Below are 21,451 nucleotides of genomic sequence, written 5' to 3'. Positions count from 1 at the left end.
TGAATGATTATCGGTCCTTATGACGACATTAATTTATTTAATTAGAATAAGAATAACTTTAATATTTTATTAGATCTTCCGCGTATGTTAGTATAAAATATAAAAGCTTTACCATTATTTTTCACACTGTTCTTTAACATTATCATCGGATGTATTTTCAGCAGATTTATTTTTATTTGGTTCATCCGGTTTCATGGCTGGAAACAGTAATACCTCCTAAAAAAATATTAATTTATTATTAATATTATAATATTAATTTATTATTAATATTATAATATTAATAATGTAGCGATTTATATTCTTTTTACTGAGATTATATCATACAAAAACTTACTTTAATATTATTCGTATTTGTCAAAAACATGCAAAGCCGATCTAAACCCAATCCCCAACCAGCGGTTGGAGGTAGTCCGTATTCTAGAGCAGTGCAGAAATTCTCATCTACCATTTGTGCTTCATCATCTCCAGCCGCTTTATCTTTCGCTTGCTGTTCGAATCTGGACAAAATTAAACAACCAGAAAATTTATAATACAAATACTTTAATTAAAAAGAAAGAAAAGAAAATAAAGAAATACCTTTCTTTTTGCACTACAGGATCATTTAATTCTGTATATGCATTACAGACTTCCTTCTTCATAATAAATAATTCAAATCGTTCTGTAAGACCAGCATCAGAACGGTGCCATTTAGCTAACGGAGACATTATTTGCGGATGATCTATTATATACGTAGGATTTATGCATTTTTCTTCTATAAATTCACTGACGAGCTGTCAATATTAGAAATATTACAATTAAATAAAATATTTGCTAATATATTTGCTATTTGACATTCTTTTATATTGATACAAATACATACTTTATCTAATAACCTAGCAGTTGTTTTTGGCGGAGGACACTCGATCTCGTGTTTAATGCAAAGATCCTTAAGTATTTCATTAGCTTCCTGTGTATCAAGTTTGTCAGCATCCGGCAATTTTACATTCAAAATTTCCTCTAAAGTTTTCATCATAGGTATCCGTTTGAATGGTGGTGTAAAATCTATTTCTACGACTTCACCATCAGGTCCATTCGGACAATATGGTATTTTATAACTACCGTGAATAGTTTTCACCATTCCAGAAACCATATCTTCCGTAATATGCATGAGATCGTGATAGTCAGCATAAGCCATATAAAATTCACATGTTGTAAATTCAGGATTATGGGTCAGGTCAATGCCTTCATTTCGAAACTGTTTACCAATTTCATAAACTCTATCTATACCGCCAACAACCAGAGTCTATATTATAATAATAATAATAATAATAATAATATAGAAGTTTATTTATTTATAACAATGTAAAAATTATACCTAAATGTATGTTAGTATCGTACCTTGAGATAAAGTTCTGGTGCTATTCGCATGTACAAATCCATGTTTAATTCATTATGATGAGTAACAAAAGGTTTGGCTGTAGCACCACCAGCTATCATATTCATCATAGGAGTTTCAACTTCTAAGAAGCCTAATTCATTCAAAAATTCACGCACATATGCAATTATTTTTGATCGAGTGTAAAATATTTGCCGTACTTTGTCGTTTAATATAAGATCTAAGTAACGTTGACGGAACCTTGTTTCCTAATAACGTTAAAGTTTATTCAAAGTATATAATTTACGTATTTACTGGTATTTAAAAATATTTACCTTATCCTTTAATCCAAAATGAAGATGCGGTAACATATGCAAACAAGGAGTAAGCAGAGTAATACTTTTAGGCATGATAGAAAATTCTCCTTTTTTGGTTTTACCAGGATTTCCAGTAACACCGATAATATCACCTCTCCTAATCTTGGACGTGTCCTTGATAAATTTATCTTCCCCTTCGTAATGTCTAGCATTTGCCATTACTTGTATTTTAACACCCTCTCCTCTCAAATCATAGAAAATAAGTTTTGCACCAGATTCTCGTATAGCGTGCACACGACCAGCTACGCTATAAATTTTATTCTCAAGGATTTCTCCTTCCTTAACAACCGAACTATACTTATCGATAAAATTTTCTAATGAAATGGATACATTAAATTTATGCGGATAAGGATTTTCATTAGCAACTTTGAGTTGATCTACCGCTTGAGTTCTCAACTTGAAATATTCCTACGAGTTAAAATCAAATATGAAATAAATGCGAAAATAGAGTTATATTTAATATATCAGTGCATTAGGAAATATTGTTTACATTTGGACTGATTTCTTCTTCCTTAGGAGCTCTTTTCTCTGGAGTTTTAACAGAGTTCTTCTTAGTTTGTGCATTTTGTACTTCTTTGGCTGTCCTTTGTACTTCCTTAACTGCCTTTACATTCAATTTTTGTTCCGCCTTAAGACGCATCTTTAATTCCCTAAAAGTAATACATAAAGCGATGTATATAAAATGAATTGTTCCTTTGTATTTTTACGAGGAAGAATTATTAATAAAAATTACACACGTTGTAAAAAATTGTCTTGAAATAGTTCGATAAAATTTTTGTTCTATTTGATTGATATGCAATTTAGTGAATATTTTAACAGATTGATTAATGCAAGTTAAAACTTTGGTTAGATTATTAGTTAACATATTTACTAAATTATCACTATACGTCTTCTTATCTTACGAGATACATATACATACATCTACAATAAAAACATTGGATTAAAAATTTTTCATTAAGTTATAAATATTTTTTATGAGGAAAAATAGCATATCAAACTAGCCAACCGTTCATAAAGCAACGTGGCCGGTCTGTATAAAGGACCGATTACTAACACATTAAAATCAAACAACATTAATGTGAACACACAAGACCAAGTAATATTTTATATTTTAATGAAATCTTTATTAACAAATATGCAAAAGAATATTAAAACGATTATTAATTAATTTACTTACTTCTTGGATAACTTTTCTTCCGTTACATCAGCCATCATAAAAAGTCTTTTCTACAATATTTCCAAATAGATGTTGGCGAAACTGAATATTTGTACATCACTTTTGTCTTTTTATAACACCTATTTAAAATATAATTAAATAGAATTTTTAAATATTCGTTAAATGAATATAATAAATCAAACGACAGTTATATTTCATATTTTTATACAAAATACATGAATATTAAATTTTGTATTCGATTAGTCAAATCGATTATTGTTAAAAGAATTTAAATTTACGCGCCGTTTATTCAATTTGGGAATACCGTAGAATTTGTTGTCATGACAGTCAATTTTGTTGATAATTGACCTGAAAAGGAATTAATTATAAAGAATAATGGATAGTTATTTTGGGTATAAAGAATTACAAGCATTGCAAAATTTATTAAATCCTCCAAAAGAAGATTCGGATTCCGAAGAATTGTATCAAAATGATGTTAAAAGAAAAGGTGAATTATTATTGTTACAACAATGAATTAATTATATGAACACGTATAAATATAAAAGAAAAATTTTACTCAAAGTGTTTTATATAAACTAACATTTTTCTAACAATCAATTTATATTAAATAATTATTTTTGTCTTTTTAAGATTCGAGTTTTTAATTCATTATATTCTTTATGTGCTGGTAACTATGACAAGGGATTAATTAAAAGAATTTTTTAAATTGATTTTATTATTTATTTTATAATAGAAATAATTTTAATATATATATAAAATAAATCATAAAATCAATTTCAAAGAATATTAATTTAATTACCGAATCATAAACAAATCAAAAAATGTTTCGCAAGCAAAGTTACCAATATCAAATAAAGAAATAAATCGTACCAATTTATTTCGCAATGGCGGTAGTTTTGAATAATTCAAATTTCCTCTTACAATATATATAAGATACTTATTTATAATTAAAAAGATTTCATTACATTAATTGTTATTGCATTTTCAGGTCCAGGTGATATTAAAGTTCAGAAAGAAGTTCCTTTGGATTGTGTAAAGCCGCACGCTCCTCTTAAAAAAGAAGATGACGATATTTGGCATTCTTCAGAAGTATCAACTCATTCTAATTTAGAAATAAACGATCCAAGAAAAGTACCGGAGTATGAAATCAAATTTAAGCAATCGGTGAAGACCGAAGATATTTTTTTAAATGTTCGTTTATTAATACGCTATTTTATCTTGTAAAAAAATATTTTGGAAAACATTGATAATATTAAATGTTGCGCTTTTATTTAGATGGGTTTTAAAACAACAGGCACTGCATCTTGCGAGTGGATTACCGTTTTAATAAAACTTCCTCAAGAAGTTCAAGAAAAAATTGAATTATCCGTTGAACCAAATGCAATTGACGTACGTAGTCCTAAGTAAGTAAATATTTTTTTTTTAATTTAAATCAAAGCTTCTCAAGGTTTCCACTTGATAACACTGTATGGGGTCGCGACCCACATTTTAAGAAGCTCTGATTCAAACAATACATATTTATTCTTATTGGATTTAATAATTGTTATTGTATGTATTATAATTTTAAAAAACGATTCAAATGTTTAAATAATTATTAATTGTAAGCAACGTTTTTACAGATACAAGTTGCATCTTCCAACGCCACACGAGGTGGATCCTAACGCATCACATGCGAAATGGCATAATAATGTCGATACGTTAGAAATCACTTTGCGACTCGTACGAGAATTAGATGGTATTAACTTTTAATAAATACATGAACGCAAAAAAAAATATCTACATATATTCTTAATATAAATTAAATATATTAGTGGAATTAATAGATAAGTAAAAAAAGAAGTAGACAAATCCACACAAGTTAACAAATAAACGATATTCGTATAATTTATGAAATTGCAAATTACATTATTATAACTGTAATAATAATCAGAGATGTCATTGTACAAGTACTTTATTCTCGGGAATAAGAATTATGGCTATTGATGATACTTTTACAATATAATCAATGTTACAAACAATCTTAAAAATAATAAGTTTCTACAAAAAATTTATATTCTACTATTTGTTCAATAGATATATAACGGAATTTTAATTTTTGTATAAACGGACTATACAGCATTTGGTATTTTTATCATACAAATTATATACTAAAGAGAATTATCGATCTCAAAAAAAAAAAATGAATGTTTCTTTTTGTACAATTTGTACAATTTATACAATTTATAAAGGCACTTGTGATAAGGGTTTATGCGTTCAGTAACAGTCCATTGAGTTTACGTCTCCTTGTTTATGCATCGTCAAGATGTCATCCAAAATAGATTCAAAACTATTAGTATATCCTTTTAACCATTGATTTTTCTCTTCTATATAAGTATCAATATCGGAATTAAATACAACATCTAAAAAGTCTTGCTTAGTTACACGAGAGATATATTTTAACATCTTCTTTTCTGTATTTTCGTGATCATTTTCTTGAGAATTATTACTATATACGTTAGCTAAAAGCTTCGCATCATTCGTATTTACAATTTCATCGATGATGTTATGAGAATTGCTTGGTTGTTTCTCTGATTGAACTGATGGCGCATCTTGTTGGACATGTTTGACATATGAATTATCTATAACAGCACTATCTTTTGGTGAAGATACTTTGAGTAATGAATCATTGAGTTTATATTTTAATAAAAATGTTTTTAACTTGTTTATGATCATTGCTGAAGCTTTGCAAACTTCAAAATCGCTATCGTCTTTTAAAGTGACTAACAAAACCTAAAACGCGAATATACAAATTAATATAGATTAATAAATAATAAAGCACACACACACACACACACACACAAATATTTATTCTACAGCTACTTACGCCCAGACAATTTTGTCTCGCAAGTTCATCCAGTGCTTTGTTTAATCTACGTTTTATTTCGTTCTCATCCAACGCGACTATTTTTCTCTGTTCTTTAGAAAATGTTACATTCGGAAACGACCCATCTAACATTCCTTGATCGCTCAAATGAGATTTGATGAAATGTTTCCAAAATTCTAACGCACTTATTTTAACTTCCCAATGTAAATCAAAAATAGCTGCTACGGACATGACTTCTGATATACAACTGATAGTATTTTTTCTGAAAATATATAATATATAGAGAAAATATAATTATTATAAATAGTATTAAATATAACAAATTTAAAAAAATATTAACGAATTTAATAGACTTACAACCATTTTCTATAAATGTATAGTTCTTTCATTAAAACCACGGCCTCTCTTCGTACTATACCTTCAGTTTCATTGTTATACAATTTTATAATTATATTCTATAAATGAAAAAAAAACATAATTTTACATATACTCTTTTATAATTATTATCAAAACTATTATTAAATTATTTCTATTGAACTAATTTACTGATAATATAAACATACGGGAAAATCAAAGTGAGATAATTTTTCATTCCATAATTTTTTTATACGAATGGTGGACGAAATAAAAATTAGAGCGGACGCTCGTACGTAGCTTTCTCCATCTGTTAATGCAATATCAATTGCCAATTCTACAAATTGATTAGAAAGTAAAAAATCTTGGAATGCTGGATATTCTGTAAATAATTGTCAAAGTTAATAATTAATAATTATATTCAATAATATTTTGATATATTCACAATGCTTACTATCTTCTGAAATAATTGCAATAGTGTTTAATACTTCTAATACACTATCTCTGACTTCCCAATTAGGATCGTGTAATCTTTTATAAAATGTCGGACCAATTTCATTCATGTGACTATCCGAATCTATGAGCAATGCCAAATTTGGTGGCATAAAGTTTTGAATAGCCAGTTTACATACTTTTAATGCTTTCACGCAAAGCTATATAAGAAAAATAAAATATTTAATATTATAGATTTAAAATTTATTAAGAATAGAATAAAAAAAAGATATTATAATTCATTAAATTTTCTTACCATAGGTAAAATACCTGGATGATTTAAAATACCTTGCGCAAGAGACAATAGACATATTGTTTCCACGCATTCTTGCCATTTTAATTTAAACTTTTCCGTTATAACAGCAAGACCATTAAGAAGTGATGCTAATAAAATAGGATTATCAACTATCGGATCACCTTCTAATATTGACTTATAAATTATTTTTCTTGAATTATCTGGGAGATTTGTTTTACTAGATTCCGATGAACAGATTTTCATTCCATCTCGTACATTTGGTAGATAATTTTTTAAAATATGACACAACGTTTGAAATGTAATAACTGCTACATCCTGTATATAAAATATGATTTCAGTTTAATTAGATTTTTGTTGTGTTTAATATTATGAAAAATATTAATCTATAAAATACTTAGAATCTCTTACCCTGTCCATAATGTTTGTTATTTCTAAAAGTAAATCAATTGATATTTTACAAATATTTTCTAATGGTAAATCACTTTTCCAAATTACATCTCTAATGTTATATAATAGTCTTTGCACGGGCATACACGTTACATCAAAAATTTTATTAATAAACATATCAAATAATTCATTCTGTATATGATCTTTTCTTACACATATACACAGTGGTAGAATCTGCAAAAAAACATTGCATAAGAATGCGTATTATATTTTTCTAAAGAGTATTTCAATGTTTAATATTATTTTACCATTAGCACTATTGCTTGATGCTCAAATTTGTGTTGTTCTGGCAAAGTAAACTCACATAGCGTACGCAATTTTTTCCAATATATCATTAAAAACTTATTAGTTTTAATAAGTTCAACAATATATTTTTTGGATAATAACATCATCGATATATAGCATATGCCATAGTTAAATTTTTGCCATACGTCATTGTCTATGGCCTTAGTGCTGCTTATGATTCCACGTTTCAATTTTAAGAAAAGTAATAACAACAATAGTTTATGTACATGCTGAAGAAACCTAGTACCAATGCATGCTTCAAAAAGTGCTTTAACTCGCATTTCTAATTCGTACAGTCCTTCGAATAATTCTGGTATCTTACTATCCATGCTTATAAACAACGTGTTTTCAAAAATACTGGTGATTAAACCTAAAGTATTACATAGAAATTCGTTTTCACCTAAGTAACTATCTTCTAAACTTTGTTGTGTTTGAGAATCATAATTATTTTTTACTAATGGATCAGCTATAGCTGATATAATTTCCATACAAATATTAATATTCTCTTGTTCGTGTAAGAGAAGAGTCCACAAAAATTTTTGACTCTCGTGGGTAATGTACATCGTATAATTTTTATGAGCACACTTTACGATATCTTTCCAGACACCTAAATATAAAAGAAATATTATAAAATATACAAATAATTATCAAATAATAACAACAACCTACCTGACCGAAGTACCCATTCTCTACCACTTTTATGTTTAATTAAATTCGATAACATTTGGGTATAAGCAATTATAACAGATGCAGATAAATGTTCATTGGAAGGTTGAATGATAGCGCAAAGTTTGTTATAGACATTATGATGTTGCCATCGGTGAAAATCTATTTCGTTGGAAGCAACTATTCCAACGAGTTTTAACGTAAATATTATTATAGGTCTAGATGGCTTGCTATTAGAATCCCATGTGTTTAGTGCTTGCATAACCCATTCCTGAAGAACTTCGTAATGTCGTTGATTTGATGAAGCTAAAAACATCAATTTCATTTAATTATTTTATAATATGTACAACAATTATAATAAAATTCTATAACAATATTTATTTATTATCTTACATTTTTTATTTAGTAATTCTTCTATGTGAGTCAATAGAAGATCAAGGTAAGTTACAGAAGTAATGTTGTAGTTTGGTGAGAGAAAAATTTTCAAAACTTCTAATAACCTTTTATCTGTCTCAAACGATTCCATTTTATCTGATTCACTGCAATAAATTCTCTTTCTTTCGTAGTCAATTTATAAGCACGCACGAGATCTAAACATTTTATTATTATCACTATTAATTTTATAAGAAGAACTAAGCATTTCTAAATAACGAATGATTGCATCGTCGCATGAGGCATTTGATTATATATCACTATCAAGATTAATAAAAATTAAATGCAATGTTCAGCAATTATTATCCATTGATGTAACAAGAAAAAAAGAAAAAATTGAGAAAAAAAAAATGAAAAGTGTAGTAAATAAAATGTGTATTGATAACACACGCTTATTCACAATGTTAAATTTTCATTGTGTTTGTCGTCGTGTTTTGTTGATTTTACTGTATCTATATATGATTCATTTAAGCGTTTAAAACATGAATCGAGATTAGAATAATCACGAATACGTGCCAGTATATATGTAGTATTACGTCTTATTTATAAAAATCTTTCTTCTCATTGGCCACGTTACATCGATAGAAATTATTATTGTACATGGAAACGTTTATTGATAATTATTTATTCTGAAAGAGGTCGCAGTTAATCGTTATATTTATGGAAACTAATGCCTAACACCAAAAGTGTTCAAGAATAAGCCATTTTTATTAAAATAAACTATATATTTATTAATTTTATTTACAATATATATTTATAAGTATATATAATTAATATATACTTTATTAAATTTATTCCGTAATATCTTTAATATTTTCTATAAACAGGATTGTCTCCTTTTCGTCTGCTATATCTTTCATTTGTTATTGGCTGGGCAACTGACCAATCGACTTGAGCCCTTTCGATAATCCTTCGCGCTCTGCTAATGGCGGTACTTACAAAAAATGGTGTGTCTTCATTTTCCATTTGTACAATTTTTGTTACATTTTAAATATTTATATTTAAAATTATTAATTACTGTTGGACTACAGATTCGAAGACTTTATTTCACTCGTTTTAATTAATATTAATTCATTTCTGTAAAGTATTATTTATAACAGATTTTTAAATGTCCGTTTTAGGTTTGCTAATTGGTTATATATGTTTTAATTATAATAAATTAATGTTTGATGACTCTCTTTTTTTTGTACTTTTAGAATAATTATATTTTATCAATTAAAATATATTATATTTTTAAACTAAAAAAATATACGCGCGTTATTGTAATAACTTTCCTATTGGTCGCCTACAGCACTTTTATTTTTTAATTCTACCACCAGATGTCGTTATTCATCTTGTTGAATTTGTACGCTTGCGCGCACGCGTGCATTGTATATGCAATTATATGCCACAAAAAAGAAAAGAAAGAATTAGATCAGCTGTTTCTTTACACAGTTTTGTTAGTGAATATGTGCGTTTAATTTATGTAGTTTTTAATAATCGTGACACGATATTGTACAGTTGTATTTTTTCATTTTAATATTACAGATAAAAAAGAATAATATTAGAATGTATTAAATTACAAATTAATAATACATTAATTATCATAAGGCAATTTAAATATAATGGTAAATGTTAAAATGACTTGTATATGTTTGCCAATCTTGAATATCATTAGATAGTGTTTGAAAAAATATCTGTGCAAATAATTCGACGATTATTTATTTTTAACAAATTATGACAATTATTTCTACTGGTTTTATGGTAAGTTTAATAGAATCATTACTTTCTACATTATTTCCTCGATTACATTTTATCACAATTTCATGGTCAAACATGTGAAAATGACAATTCATTTTACGTCATTTTGTGATAGTTACTATAGATAGTGATTTTATTCGAACTTTACAATTTTTTGTTATTATCTGTAATTTCTGGTGTATACCTATATATATCCTAGTATCATTTAAGTAATCAAAAGTAGTGAGATCATGTTAAATCACAGCAATTTGATTCACTCATTGTGAGTCAAAACAGATGTTTTTCTTTTTTATAAATCTAACATTGATCGAATTCATTTATTAAATTATAACAAACCAAAATTCTAACTGTTCTTGTTAGTGTAAGAATTTTAGGTGGCAAACATCTTCAGAATTAATATCTCTTATAGAATTTTTATTTAATTAATAATCATATAATCATTCTTATTAATTATATTTTAGGCCTTGCAAATGATGTCAGCTATGGTACCAGGTACAAACAATGTTATGAATAATGATCAAAGCAGTCATCATACTTTAGAAAGACAGAAATTACTCGATGACTTGTTGGATGCTGCAAAAAAATGTTATATTAGGTTCGGAGGTCGTGCAGAATTAGCAACAGAATCAGATGCATGCGTCGCTCAACTCTGTTCCATACTCGAAGCAATATTTAGTCATGGATTGCGCACTAATTGTATAGAAAAAGTTAATTTTGCTTTAAAGTAATTATTTTATTTATTTATGCAAATATTATTATTTATAAAAATCTTTTATAGTGTGTTGCAATTAAGAAAATATCTCTTTTCCATAGACACGTTTCCGCTTTGGTATCTGGTAGCAATGCTAGATCTTTGAATACGAATGATGCAGCATTCTGGCCGTGTATAAAAGATCAATTAACGTGGCATGAACAAGAACGTTTCAGCATTTTAAGAAAAGTACGCACCGATTATGGCCGTGGCAGAGCATGGCTAAGAGCCATTTTAAATGAGCGCTCTTTGGAACGGAACTTACATACCGTTATAAATCCAGATAAGTTATCTTCATTCTATGAAGAATGGGCTTTTTTATTGGATCAAGAAAAATGCGCGGCATTGCCGAACGTAGCGGCAGGTAATTTTTAAGCATACGAAAGGATACATGAACGATAGGAAAATATTAAAATCGATAATATATAATTATTTTTCTATTTTAGGACTCAGCGCAATTTTATTTGCTATAAGAATAGAAAACGAAGAATTGGACAATAATTTAAAAGTAAAAAATTATGAAAACTTGAACGGCGAACAATCAGAACTTATCATATCTATAATGCCAGGTTTTTCTACTTTCTTATATTTATTTTTAATGTTTATCGTACTAAAGATTAATTTCAACACCTATATTTCTAATTTTTATATTTTATTTTATACCTATGCTTTTTTTTCTTTTTTTTTGTTCCTTATAAGAATAACACGAGTCTCAATAGATACCTTTTGATTTGGCTATTACAAAATAGAAGGACACAAATATTACTTCTTCTTAAAAGCCAACTGATATTAACAATTCATATATTTTAAAGGCACTCTGAATGTAAGACAAGGAAAAGTACAAAAAAAAGTACCAACTCATATTATTTCTTTTGACAATGATAGTGAAGAACAAGGAGAGTCTTCTGATGTTAGTACCAGTATTAACGAGCGCGGTTCTTTTAATAATTCTTCTATTTTAACAAAACATTCTTCATCTCCATCTATATCAGAAGTGCAATTGGATCTCGATGATTCTAATGCTGTTGCGAATAAGAGTTCTACTGAAAGTGAACACAGGTAAAACATTATCTTAAAAATCCTTAATATATTTAATATTTATTTTTATGAATAAGTTTTTTAATTAATATAAAATTTTATTTTATTTCTTCTAGCGAATCTCTAGATGAAGGAAAGATTTTAACTCCTGTAACAGATTCTGATAACTTGGGACTCGTTCTTACGTCACCTTTAGATCAGACATTCGACGATATATTAGTTAGCTTACCAAATTATATAAATGTAAGTAATCATATATCAGTTTATTTTAGTTGATTTATATTTACAATAATTGTTATAAATGTGTTTCCATATTTTATTCAGTATTTATATCATTTTCATAATTATGTTTAGGAAACAACAGATATAACTGAACCCGCGGTAGAAGCGACAGAGCATCTTGAAAATTTAGATAACCATACAAACACAGAAAATTTAGATGCTGAAGCATTACGGTCGAAAATTATGACAATGGACGAACTCTTAGAACAAGCTAGAGAAGATGCTATGACCAGCAGATTACTGTTAAATCGTTTTCAAAGACAGCATCAAAATCTTGTCGAAAAACATCAATTGCAGTTGCAGACGCTGAACGGGTAATTTGTTTATGCATTTTATCTTTTTCTATTTATCTTTACTTTTGTATGTTTTATTTATCTTACCACATTTGTTTCAAAACAGGGAGAATGAACTCTTGAGACAACAATTACGTAAATATGTAACAGCTGTACAAATGTTAAGGAAGGAATCTGATTCCACTTATGTGATAGAAAGAGATGTTTCGCCGACTCGTAACAATGAAGCAGAACAGTACGAAGCAAAGTTAATTCAAGTCGCAGATATGCACGCAGAATTAATGGAATTCAATTCGAGATTAATTTTACAACTGGCGAACAGGTATAAGTCATATATGCAAGATAATTAAATTAATTTATTCATTAATCAGTTGTTTTTATATATAAAATATTTTTAATAGTTTATAATAAATAATAATTCAATTGTAAAGGGACAAATTGATAAAAATTCTGCGAACGGAATTGGAATGTCTTCGAGGTCCTTTTAACGAGGATGAATTACCGTTGGAAATTCCATGTTTTATTCATATATGGATACCATCTGTTTTTCTGACAGGACAGCCTTCTGATATTCATCATGTATATCAAGTAATTGTTATGAAAAAAAATAATTCCATATTAAATAAAAAAGAAAAAAAAATTATTATTATGTTTTTTTGTTAATTTTCTAATTTTATAAATTTTAGATATATATACGAATACGGGAAACCGAATGGAATATTTACAGACGATATGCGCAGTTTTATGAGTTACACAAAGAATTGATAAAACACGATGCGATTGTGACTACTTATGAATTCCCTCCTAAAAAAACAATAGGAAATAAGGTAATGTATTTATTAAAAGCAGAATATAAATATACTATGTGTAAATGTATTATAATAAAGATATTTTTGTTAGGATGCTAAATTTGTTGAAGAAAGAAGACAAAAATTACAAGAATGGCTGAGACGTGTTGTTGGACGATTGGCTAGATGTTCAACGTTTTCTTCTAACCCGAGCAGGCAAACTCTTATATCGTTATTACCATTTTTTGGGTAAGTCATGTGTTTTCACCCCAATAAGATAAAAAATATTTTTATAAATTATTTCTTGCTATTACATTATTTTACAAAAAATAACACTTTAATATATATCATTGTTTTTTTATTATATATATTTACTTATTTAGTATAACTTTTATTTTTAGCGACAGACCCAATGCAGATAATAAAATAAAAAATAATACAGCAAAAAATGCATTATCTTCTTCTCCACAATATATGGGTTTATAATGATTGCTTATATAGAAATTGTATATAGACACAAATTCTTTAATTTAATGATTAAATAAAAAAACAAACTGTTTTATATGTATATCTTTAAGTAGATGTAATATAATATATGCAAATGTACAGAGTGTCCCAGCTGAAGGAGGCCACCCAAATATTTTCTTTGTTTTTATTGTTATAAAAAATGTTTTTCCTATGATATATCTCTTCTAAAACCAATTAAAGTGTGTCTTAAACAATTTTCATATCATTAAAAACAAAGAAAATATTTAAGTTGTCTCCTTCAGCTTTTTTCATCTAGTATAAGTTTAAATAAGATAATATTTCCCGCGAAATATTCAAAAAAAGTGAATAAAGTAGGGTAACCAATCTATCACTGTTGCCAACTATTAAAATAGTATTAGTGCTTAGCTCTTGTTAAATTTTTTGAAATTAGACAAAATTAAACTTACATTTCACATTTGATCTATCATTAATTATATTATTACATTGTAATTGGTCATATCCTGACAACAATCTGAACATGTGAATAAGTAGCCAATGAAAAAAAGTTTAGTTCTTTTTAGTAGCCAATTAAAATGTTTAAAAATAAAGAATCTGGACAAAATACTATATGAGAAATTTAGATCATATATACATTGAATTGTTATTAATTATGCATTATTTATGAAAATTAATTGACAAATTTTATATAACATTTTTTTAAATGTTACTTTGCTTTTATTATATTTTCAAATGATTATATATCTTACATTAAAGAAACAATTTTAAAATTGAATAAATGATTTACTAAACAAGGGGAAGACTAGAGAGAGAGCATGGATACTGAACAGTTCTCTCGTGGTTGCATTGGTGACATCGATTGCATTTGTAAATGAGCATTTACCTTTACGCCATGAGTTTATCAATTTCTTGTAATCAATTGTAACCAATGTAATGTTTATATTTTTGACATATTAATTAATTGTGATTTATTAAGAGATCGTTTGTCGGATTAGAAAAACGTACTTTTTTTTATTTTTTTTTATCTAATTTATAAATAATATCAAGAAGAAAAAGGTGTTATGTTTTAAGTATTAAAAACTTGTTACTATTTTCACGTAACATGTTTATCATCAGTTCATACTTTAAATTTTTAATTGTAGTCATTTGATACTAACTTTATAAAGAGGATAAAGGTTTAACGATTATTATACTCAGTAAGTATATTTTGTCTTTTTTGTGAGATATACTTATTCATACTTAAGGACATATTTAAATTGAAGTGCTTGTGGAAATATTCGAAAATTTATTACAGATTTTGTATTCTAAATTCAACTTTTCGTAAATCATACTTATTCTTCTGCAAATTAAATTCATTCGTTCGCAAATCAAGTTCACTTTTGTGTAAACATATCTAATGTTTACTCTACTTTTATGATAGTTATTTATTTGAAAACATTTTTTTTTTTTATTTTTTTTAGTGACAGTAAAATTTCTCTTTCCTTTGTTAAGTAGCAAGTCTAAACTCGAGTTGGTGAGAAAATGACCCATAAATTAAATTAAAAATATAAAATTAGATAAGAATAGATCTTTTATTCCATCTCTTTCTTTAGAATCATTTGTCATTGTGTATGCATTCTCTATAGGTTGATTCATATGACTTTCTTTCAATAGTATGATTCATCAATAAATATTTATTTAAAGTCCATTTGTGTGTATTCTAGAGGAGATGTCATCCTAAATAAACACTAACGAGATACAAAATATTGCTGGTACAACAATACAGCTTATTGTAATTTCAATATTAAATTTGTATAAATTAATGATATTAACATGTGCATTATATAATACTAGCAGCTTACAATTTATATACTTAGATATTATTTTTTCTATAACAATATTAAATTTTAATTCAACATAATTTCATTGCATTATATAGAATACAAGTGTTACATTATTTTGTGGGTTTTTCCATGTATGAATAATTTATCTACACGTATATACATATATATGTGTTATATATAAAATATTTGCTTGATTTCCTCATACGCGTTTTTCCTTATTTCAGTATTAAAGAAATCCTTGTTCCTATTGTGCCTGTGCTGCAGTATTGTTGGTAGCAAAGAAAAAGTTTTGTAATGCTTCTTTTAAAAATCTAAAGAAATTATAAGTTTATAATAACAAGTAAGTAAATAAAAAGAATATATAATTATTTCAACAATTTATAAATAAATGATACTTGATTGATATTATAGATTATGCGTATTTTAATATTTCAAAATTTTTCAGATTTTTACTAAAATTATGGGACGTTATACAGGAAAGAAATGTCGCCTTTTAACGATGTTAGGACTTACAGCGCTTTTATTTTTGGTTGAGATAGTCGTTGGTTATGTGACCAATTCGATGGCTTTAATAGCCGATAGTTTTCATATGTTATCAGATGTAGCCGCATTAGTTGTGGCGTTTCTTTCTGTTAAGGTAAGCATTAGCAATAATACACAATTTATTTCTTATATTATTAACATTTCAGTAAGTTTATATTATTAACTCCTTACATTATGATTTAACGTGCTTAGCCTGTAAGATTTGCCACAAGTAGGACCCATGTTTCTCACATCTGGGTCATAAAGTGGGTATTGTATATAAAAATATAGTAGTATAATGTATTTAACATGTTGAACGCAAGGAGTTCATTCTTATATATATATATAATTCCTGTAATAAATTAATATTTCTTTTTTATTTTCAGATGTCACCAAAAAAATGGTCCAAGAACACTTTTGGATGGGCTAGAGCTGAAGTCTTAGGTGCACTTGTTAATGCAGTTTTTTTAGTTGCCTTATGCTTTAGCATTACCGTGGAGGCATGTAAAAGGTTCATCGAAGTGGAAGAAATACACGAAGCTAAACTTCTAGTGTCTGTGGGTGCGCTTGGTCTATTTGTCAACTTAATAGGTTTATGCTTATTTCGTGGTAATTATCTTGCTTTTTATGCTCATTACAAATTTCAATAATGTTTAAATATTAATATAATATATACAAAGATATTATATACATTTTATATTCACATATCATTTGTATAGCTGTATCAGGGTAAAACAATCATTTATAGTTCTTTGAAGAGAATTAAGCTGCTAATTATTCAGATGGAAGTAATCATAAACATTATACTCCTCAATTATCATTCATTGTTCCTATTATATTATAATTTAGGTCAGAGATAATTTATAGTATTTTGAATCGTAGATTGTAAATAATGAAACATATATCCAGGCTAATGAAGTATAAAAAAAAGAAGGATATTATTAATATCTCTTTATTTAGATAGAAAGTTTAGAGTTGATAATCATAAGGGCTTCATAGCAGTATCAAATTAATTATACTTTATTTGTATACTGGCTTTTTAGGTTTATTAAATTACTTATTATTCGCTTTATTTTTATCGGTCATAATATTGTTTATAAGAAATTATTGAAAGAATATCAGAAGTAGGAAAATTGTCTTGCTTTTATTTGAAAACAATTAATTTACTTTTAATTAATTGCCTCTTTGTTTTTAGTAGAAAAATATACATACATACTCATTTGACATTTTATTATTACAGAACACGGAGGTTCTCATGATCATTCACATGGCATATCACGCAGTCATAACAGACTAAGCACATTAGTAGGCACGGATGACAATGAAAATGACAACACTTACAGACCACCAACGGCACAAGCAAAAAGAGCACATGGCCATACGCATGATGCCAGTCAAATGAACATGCGCGGTGTATTCCTTCATGTACTGTCCGATGCAGTGGGTTCTGTTAATGTAATTGCCTCCGCTTTGATAGTGTGGCTTACAAAATGGCAGTACAGGTAATATTTTTTATAAAACATTATTTTGCTATGATCGTTGCTTTTTCCATTTTGCTTATATCTTTTTATGATAGCTATTAAGATTAACTTAATTCAACTTTTTATCTAATAATGATATACGTTTATTTTTTAATAAGAAAGAAATATTATTTACACTTCATTTTTTGTTACAGATTTTACATCGATCCAGCATTATCACTGTTATTGGTTATTCTTATGTTGCGTTCTGTTTGGCCATTGTTCAGGGAGTCGGCACTAATTCTTTTACAAACTGTACCGACACATATTCAGGTATAATAAAAAAATAATAAACTATATAACAATTTGGATGATTCGCTCTTATTACATTATAATTTGAATTTAATTGTTTTACTTTACATTTTCATTTATGTTTTTCTGTATGTTTAAAAAATCTGCTTTTATTAGGTCGACGCAATACAACAACGATTACTGGAAAACGTTGATGGGGTATTAGCCGTCCACGAATTTCATGTATGGCAATTAGCTGGTGATCGTATTATAGCTTCCGCGCACATAAGATGTAGAAATCTTTCAGAATATATGAAAATTGCAGAACAAGTTAAAGAATTTTTCCACAATGAGGGTATACATTCTACTACAATACAACCAGAATTTATTGACGTAAGTGTATTTGTTGTATATTTATAGATATCACATACGATAGGTTTTATTACTTCGCACTTTAATAGATGAGATTTTAACGATGTTGAGAGTGATAAAATATTAATTGAGTAATTTTTTTTAGTATCAATCAAATAGTGAAATTAAAGATACGCCAACAGAAGATTGTGTACTCGATTGTCCAAAGACTGATAAACCTTGTAATCATGCTACTTGTTGTGGTCCCTCGAAACAGGTATGTGTTTCATAATTTTCGAAATTCTCCATTACTCGAATTCCTTGAATTCTACATTATGAAATCCTACAGTATTACCTGAAGAGAAGCACCTCTCCCCACAGTCCTTATTCAAAGTCTAAATGCCTTGGGCGTTGCTTAGAAGCGATTAAATCTGATTCTGATACGATCATAGGTAATCTGATGTTTTTATAGAGAGTATGGGAAAATGATTTAAAGACACTAATACAAAAGAATTATTTTTATGTGCTTAATGATAAGAGATCTATGAGCATTCAAATTTTATTTCAATAATATGATCGTAAAAGAAATACTTCTTTCTCTTCATTGATTTAAAATTAATTCTTATTAGATATACAGGGTAATATACTCTTGTCGTTTTGTTGTGCAATACGATTTAATTTTTACAGGGTCGTGAATCCCCTTCGCCCGGGGAAACACCATATATGTGCAGGCAACGTAATAGCTTGGCACGTTCGACTGCTTCTATAGGAGGAACAAAGCAACAGGAAGTGAACGAGATGGAGCGAGGACATTTACTTTCTCTATCTGGTTCTCATCATTCCATCCAACTTCCGCATTCTCACATTAACACGCCGACGGTTTGAGTTATTCTTTGATAACCACTCGCCTACCTCTATAGCCGATTACACAACGTAAAGAAATGCTATTGTACAAACATAATAAATTAATCATTTGACTGTGTACTAATTTTGTTACTATCGTGATTAACAATAGCATTAATTTCCAATTAACTTGCATCGTTATTTATCTGGTTTCATTACATTCAAAAGATTGATTATAATTAAGAAAAGTTTGTTACATATCTGTAGATAATTATAACAAAGGATTAAGTTAAAAATAAAAAAAATATAGATTTTATGATTTATTTAATATTATATACAAACTCGCTCGAAATAAATCATAAAGAATTTTTTTTTTCATTTTTAACTTAATCCGCTGTCTTAATTACTGGCACATATAACAAATCTTATTACTAGAGAGTAATCATATTGTACAAAACTGTATATTATTTAATTTGAGATTTAATCCTAAAAGATATTCTGTTTCTTTAAGTTGACTTTTAACTGTTCATTTTCTTATTTATGAACAAAAAATGCGAAAATTAAATATTTTTATGCATAAGGCGTATTGATACCAAATGAAATATACACACTATGCGTTGAAAGAGACGTAATAATCACGAGTATAAGTCCTAGTTGCCTTGGAAACTATTTATATCTCTTTGTAAATATTCAATTAACAATTTAATGGATACAAAATTTAATGATCATTGATTACTTCCTGAAAAATGATTAATTATACTTCGAAATTTATAAAACAGAAACATAAACTATAATAGTATATACTCTGTGAGTCACAACAGTATTCGTACCCACTTCCATTGAATTTTAAATAATTGATATTTGCTTGTAATGCATATTTTCTATTCTATAAATTCTACTTAAAAAATATTACACTTTCTAATTGATATACATTTTATTACAGAAGAACATTTGATTGTTAAAGAAAAAAATAAAATTGTCTCGCAAGTTATCTCGCAATTTGTACCTACGTAAGATATAATAAAAATACAACCATTATTTTTGTAAGTACTATTTATATTAATAGTATTTAATTGGCCCTTCTTTGCATTTTATAATGCTTTTAAGTTGATAAGGCATATATAGTGAGATTAATTTTTTTATTAGTTATATAAAATTTTATTTCTCCTATAATAAAATGTTTTTTGCAATCAAATGTATATTGATTGAAATGTTTAATAATCTTAAAATATGTTTCTATATGTATAAAAAGTTTGGAATATTAGAATAATCTAATATTTATATATTATAAATTTATATATTTTTATAACTAGAACATATATATATATATTGATTATTTTAAATTGACAGTGGGAGTACGAATACTCCTGTGATTCATTGTATATATATTGTTAATTCTTAGCAGTATTTGTGTATTAAGTAAATATTTGTATGAACTATAAACAGTAATATTTGTAATTTACATTTTGATCTTAAAAAATTCTGTAAGATAATATAATTAAACTCTATAGTTATATTCTATTGTGTTTGTATTTTTAAGCTAGAAGTTGTTATAAGACTATCATAATATTTGCAAATTTGTCGATCATACCAATAAAACTTTATATTGACAAATTTTTAATCAATGTCATCGTATTAACGAACTCTTAAATTGAGTGCGATAGTAAAGAAATTATTTTTAAAAAGCCGCAAAAACAGACATTGAAATTTTTTGTTGGGCAATGTTAATTTTTTATGAATACTATTTAAGCGACAAATTGGAAATTTGTATACATATTGCAATAAAATGCGTTAAGATCATTTTATTATATAAATCATTGTCCAATACATATTAATGTCTAAAAAATTTTTTTAGTATATTTGTGGTGTTGATTGTAAAAATGATAACAGTTTTGTTCTATTAACTATAGCTTTAGGGTCCTTAAATGTATGATCTGTTATATTTCTGTATAATTTAAAAAATATTGATGCTATTATAACATACTACTAAATTAATTAAGTATATAAAATAACCAATTATTTAATGTATAAAAAAATGATTTCAATCAGGATTTTTATGACAAAGATTAATCTCACAATT

The 21,451-nt window shown here is 27.1% G+C and overlaps 5 protein-coding genes across 8 annotated transcripts; 3 read left to right on the top strand and 2 right to left on the bottom strand.

Moving 5' to 3' along the window:
* LOC106785135 (lysine--tRNA ligase) lies at positions 1-3,008 on the bottom strand. Of its 2 annotated transcripts, none has more exons than XM_014745338.1 (8): positions 2,909-3,008; positions 2,222-2,381; positions 1,690-2,139; positions 1,378-1,623; positions 860-1,282; positions 577-770; positions 335-497; positions 1-216 (listed from the first exon to the last, which is right to left on the bottom strand). In XM_014745338.1, exons 1-8 carry the CDS (start codon positions 2,944-2,946, stop codon positions 115-117), a joined length of 1,776 nt encoding a protein of 591 aa, XP_014600824.1. In that variant the 5' UTR covers positions 2,947-3,008; the 3' UTR covers positions 1-114. The 2 variants fall into 2 exon arrangements, with proteins under 2 accessions (XP_014600824.1, XP_014600815.1); XM_014745329.1 differs by lacking the exon at positions 2,909-3,008 and adding an exon at positions 2,469-2,646.
* Positions 3,009-3,283: 275 nt separating this feature from the next.
* Positions 3,284-4,665, top strand: LOC106784855 (protein PIH1D3). The gene is made up of 3 exons (XM_014744812.1): positions 3,284-3,395; positions 3,897-4,099; positions 4,184-4,665. Exons 1-3 carry the CDS (start codon positions 3,284-3,286, stop codon positions 4,313-4,315), a joined length of 447 nt encoding a protein of 148 aa, XP_014600298.1. The 3' UTR covers positions 4,316-4,665.
* Positions 4,666-4,846: 181 nt separating this feature from the next.
* On the bottom strand, positions 4,847-9,293 carry LOC106785359. 3 transcript variants are annotated; one of them, XM_014745755.1, is made up of 11 exons: positions 9,220-9,293; positions 8,665-8,861; positions 8,275-8,577; positions 7,569-8,212; positions 7,282-7,494; positions 6,874-7,188; positions 6,580-6,778; positions 6,335-6,507; positions 6,129-6,226; positions 5,772-6,033; positions 4,847-5,677 (listed from the first exon to the last, which is right to left on the bottom strand). In XM_014745755.1, exons 2-11 carry the CDS (start codon positions 8,795-8,797, stop codon positions 5,162-5,164), a joined length of 2,856 nt encoding a protein of 951 aa, XP_014601241.1. In that variant the 5' UTR covers positions 8,798-8,861; positions 9,220-9,293; the 3' UTR covers positions 4,847-5,161. The 3 variants fall into 3 exon arrangements, with proteins under 3 accessions (XP_014601241.1, XP_014601250.1, XP_014601235.1); XM_014745764.1 differs by lacking the exon at positions 9,220-9,293 and adding an exon at positions 9,094-9,212; XM_014745749.1 differs by lacking the exon at positions 9,220-9,293 and having other exon boundaries at positions 8,665-9,212.
* An 813-nt stretch (positions 9,294-10,106) lies between these two features.
* LOC106785376 (sorting nexin-29) lies at positions 10,107-14,163 on the top strand. Its single transcript, XM_014745777.1, has 12 exons — positions 10,107-10,446; positions 10,905-11,167; positions 11,257-11,558; positions 11,641-11,763; positions 12,007-12,253; positions 12,349-12,475; positions 12,587-12,828; positions 12,914-13,129; positions 13,239-13,395; positions 13,494-13,634; positions 13,708-13,844; positions 13,997-14,163. Exons 1-12 carry the CDS (start codon positions 10,420-10,422, stop codon positions 14,079-14,081), a joined length of 2,067 nt encoding a protein of 688 aa, XP_014601263.1. The 5' UTR covers positions 10,107-10,419; the 3' UTR covers positions 14,082-14,163.
* Positions 14,164-14,903: 740 nt separating this feature from the next.
* On the top strand, positions 14,904-20,424 carry LOC106785624 (zinc transporter 1). Its single transcript, XM_014746254.1, has 9 exons — positions 14,904-15,277; positions 16,129-16,244; positions 16,350-16,541; positions 16,813-17,035; positions 17,667-17,928; positions 18,102-18,219; positions 18,355-18,570; positions 18,695-18,805; positions 19,216-20,424. Exons 3-9 carry the CDS (start codon positions 16,365-16,367, stop codon positions 19,411-19,413), a joined length of 1,305 nt encoding a protein of 434 aa, XP_014601740.1. The 5' UTR covers positions 14,904-15,277; positions 16,129-16,244; positions 16,350-16,364; the 3' UTR covers positions 19,414-20,424.
* The last annotated feature ends 1,027 nt before the right edge of the window (positions 20,425-21,451 follow it).

Source organism: Polistes canadensis, unplaced genomic scaffold (genome assembly GCF_001313835.1).
Source record: "Polistes canadensis isolate GaletaPanama2010 unplaced genomic scaffold, ASM131383v1 scaffold_2, whole genome shotgun sequence".
In the NCBI taxonomy this organism is placed as follows: domain Eukaryota; kingdom Metazoa; phylum Arthropoda; class Insecta; order Hymenoptera; family Vespidae; genus Polistes; species Polistes canadensis.
This window is presented reverse-complemented; position numbering and strand designations above follow the sequence as displayed.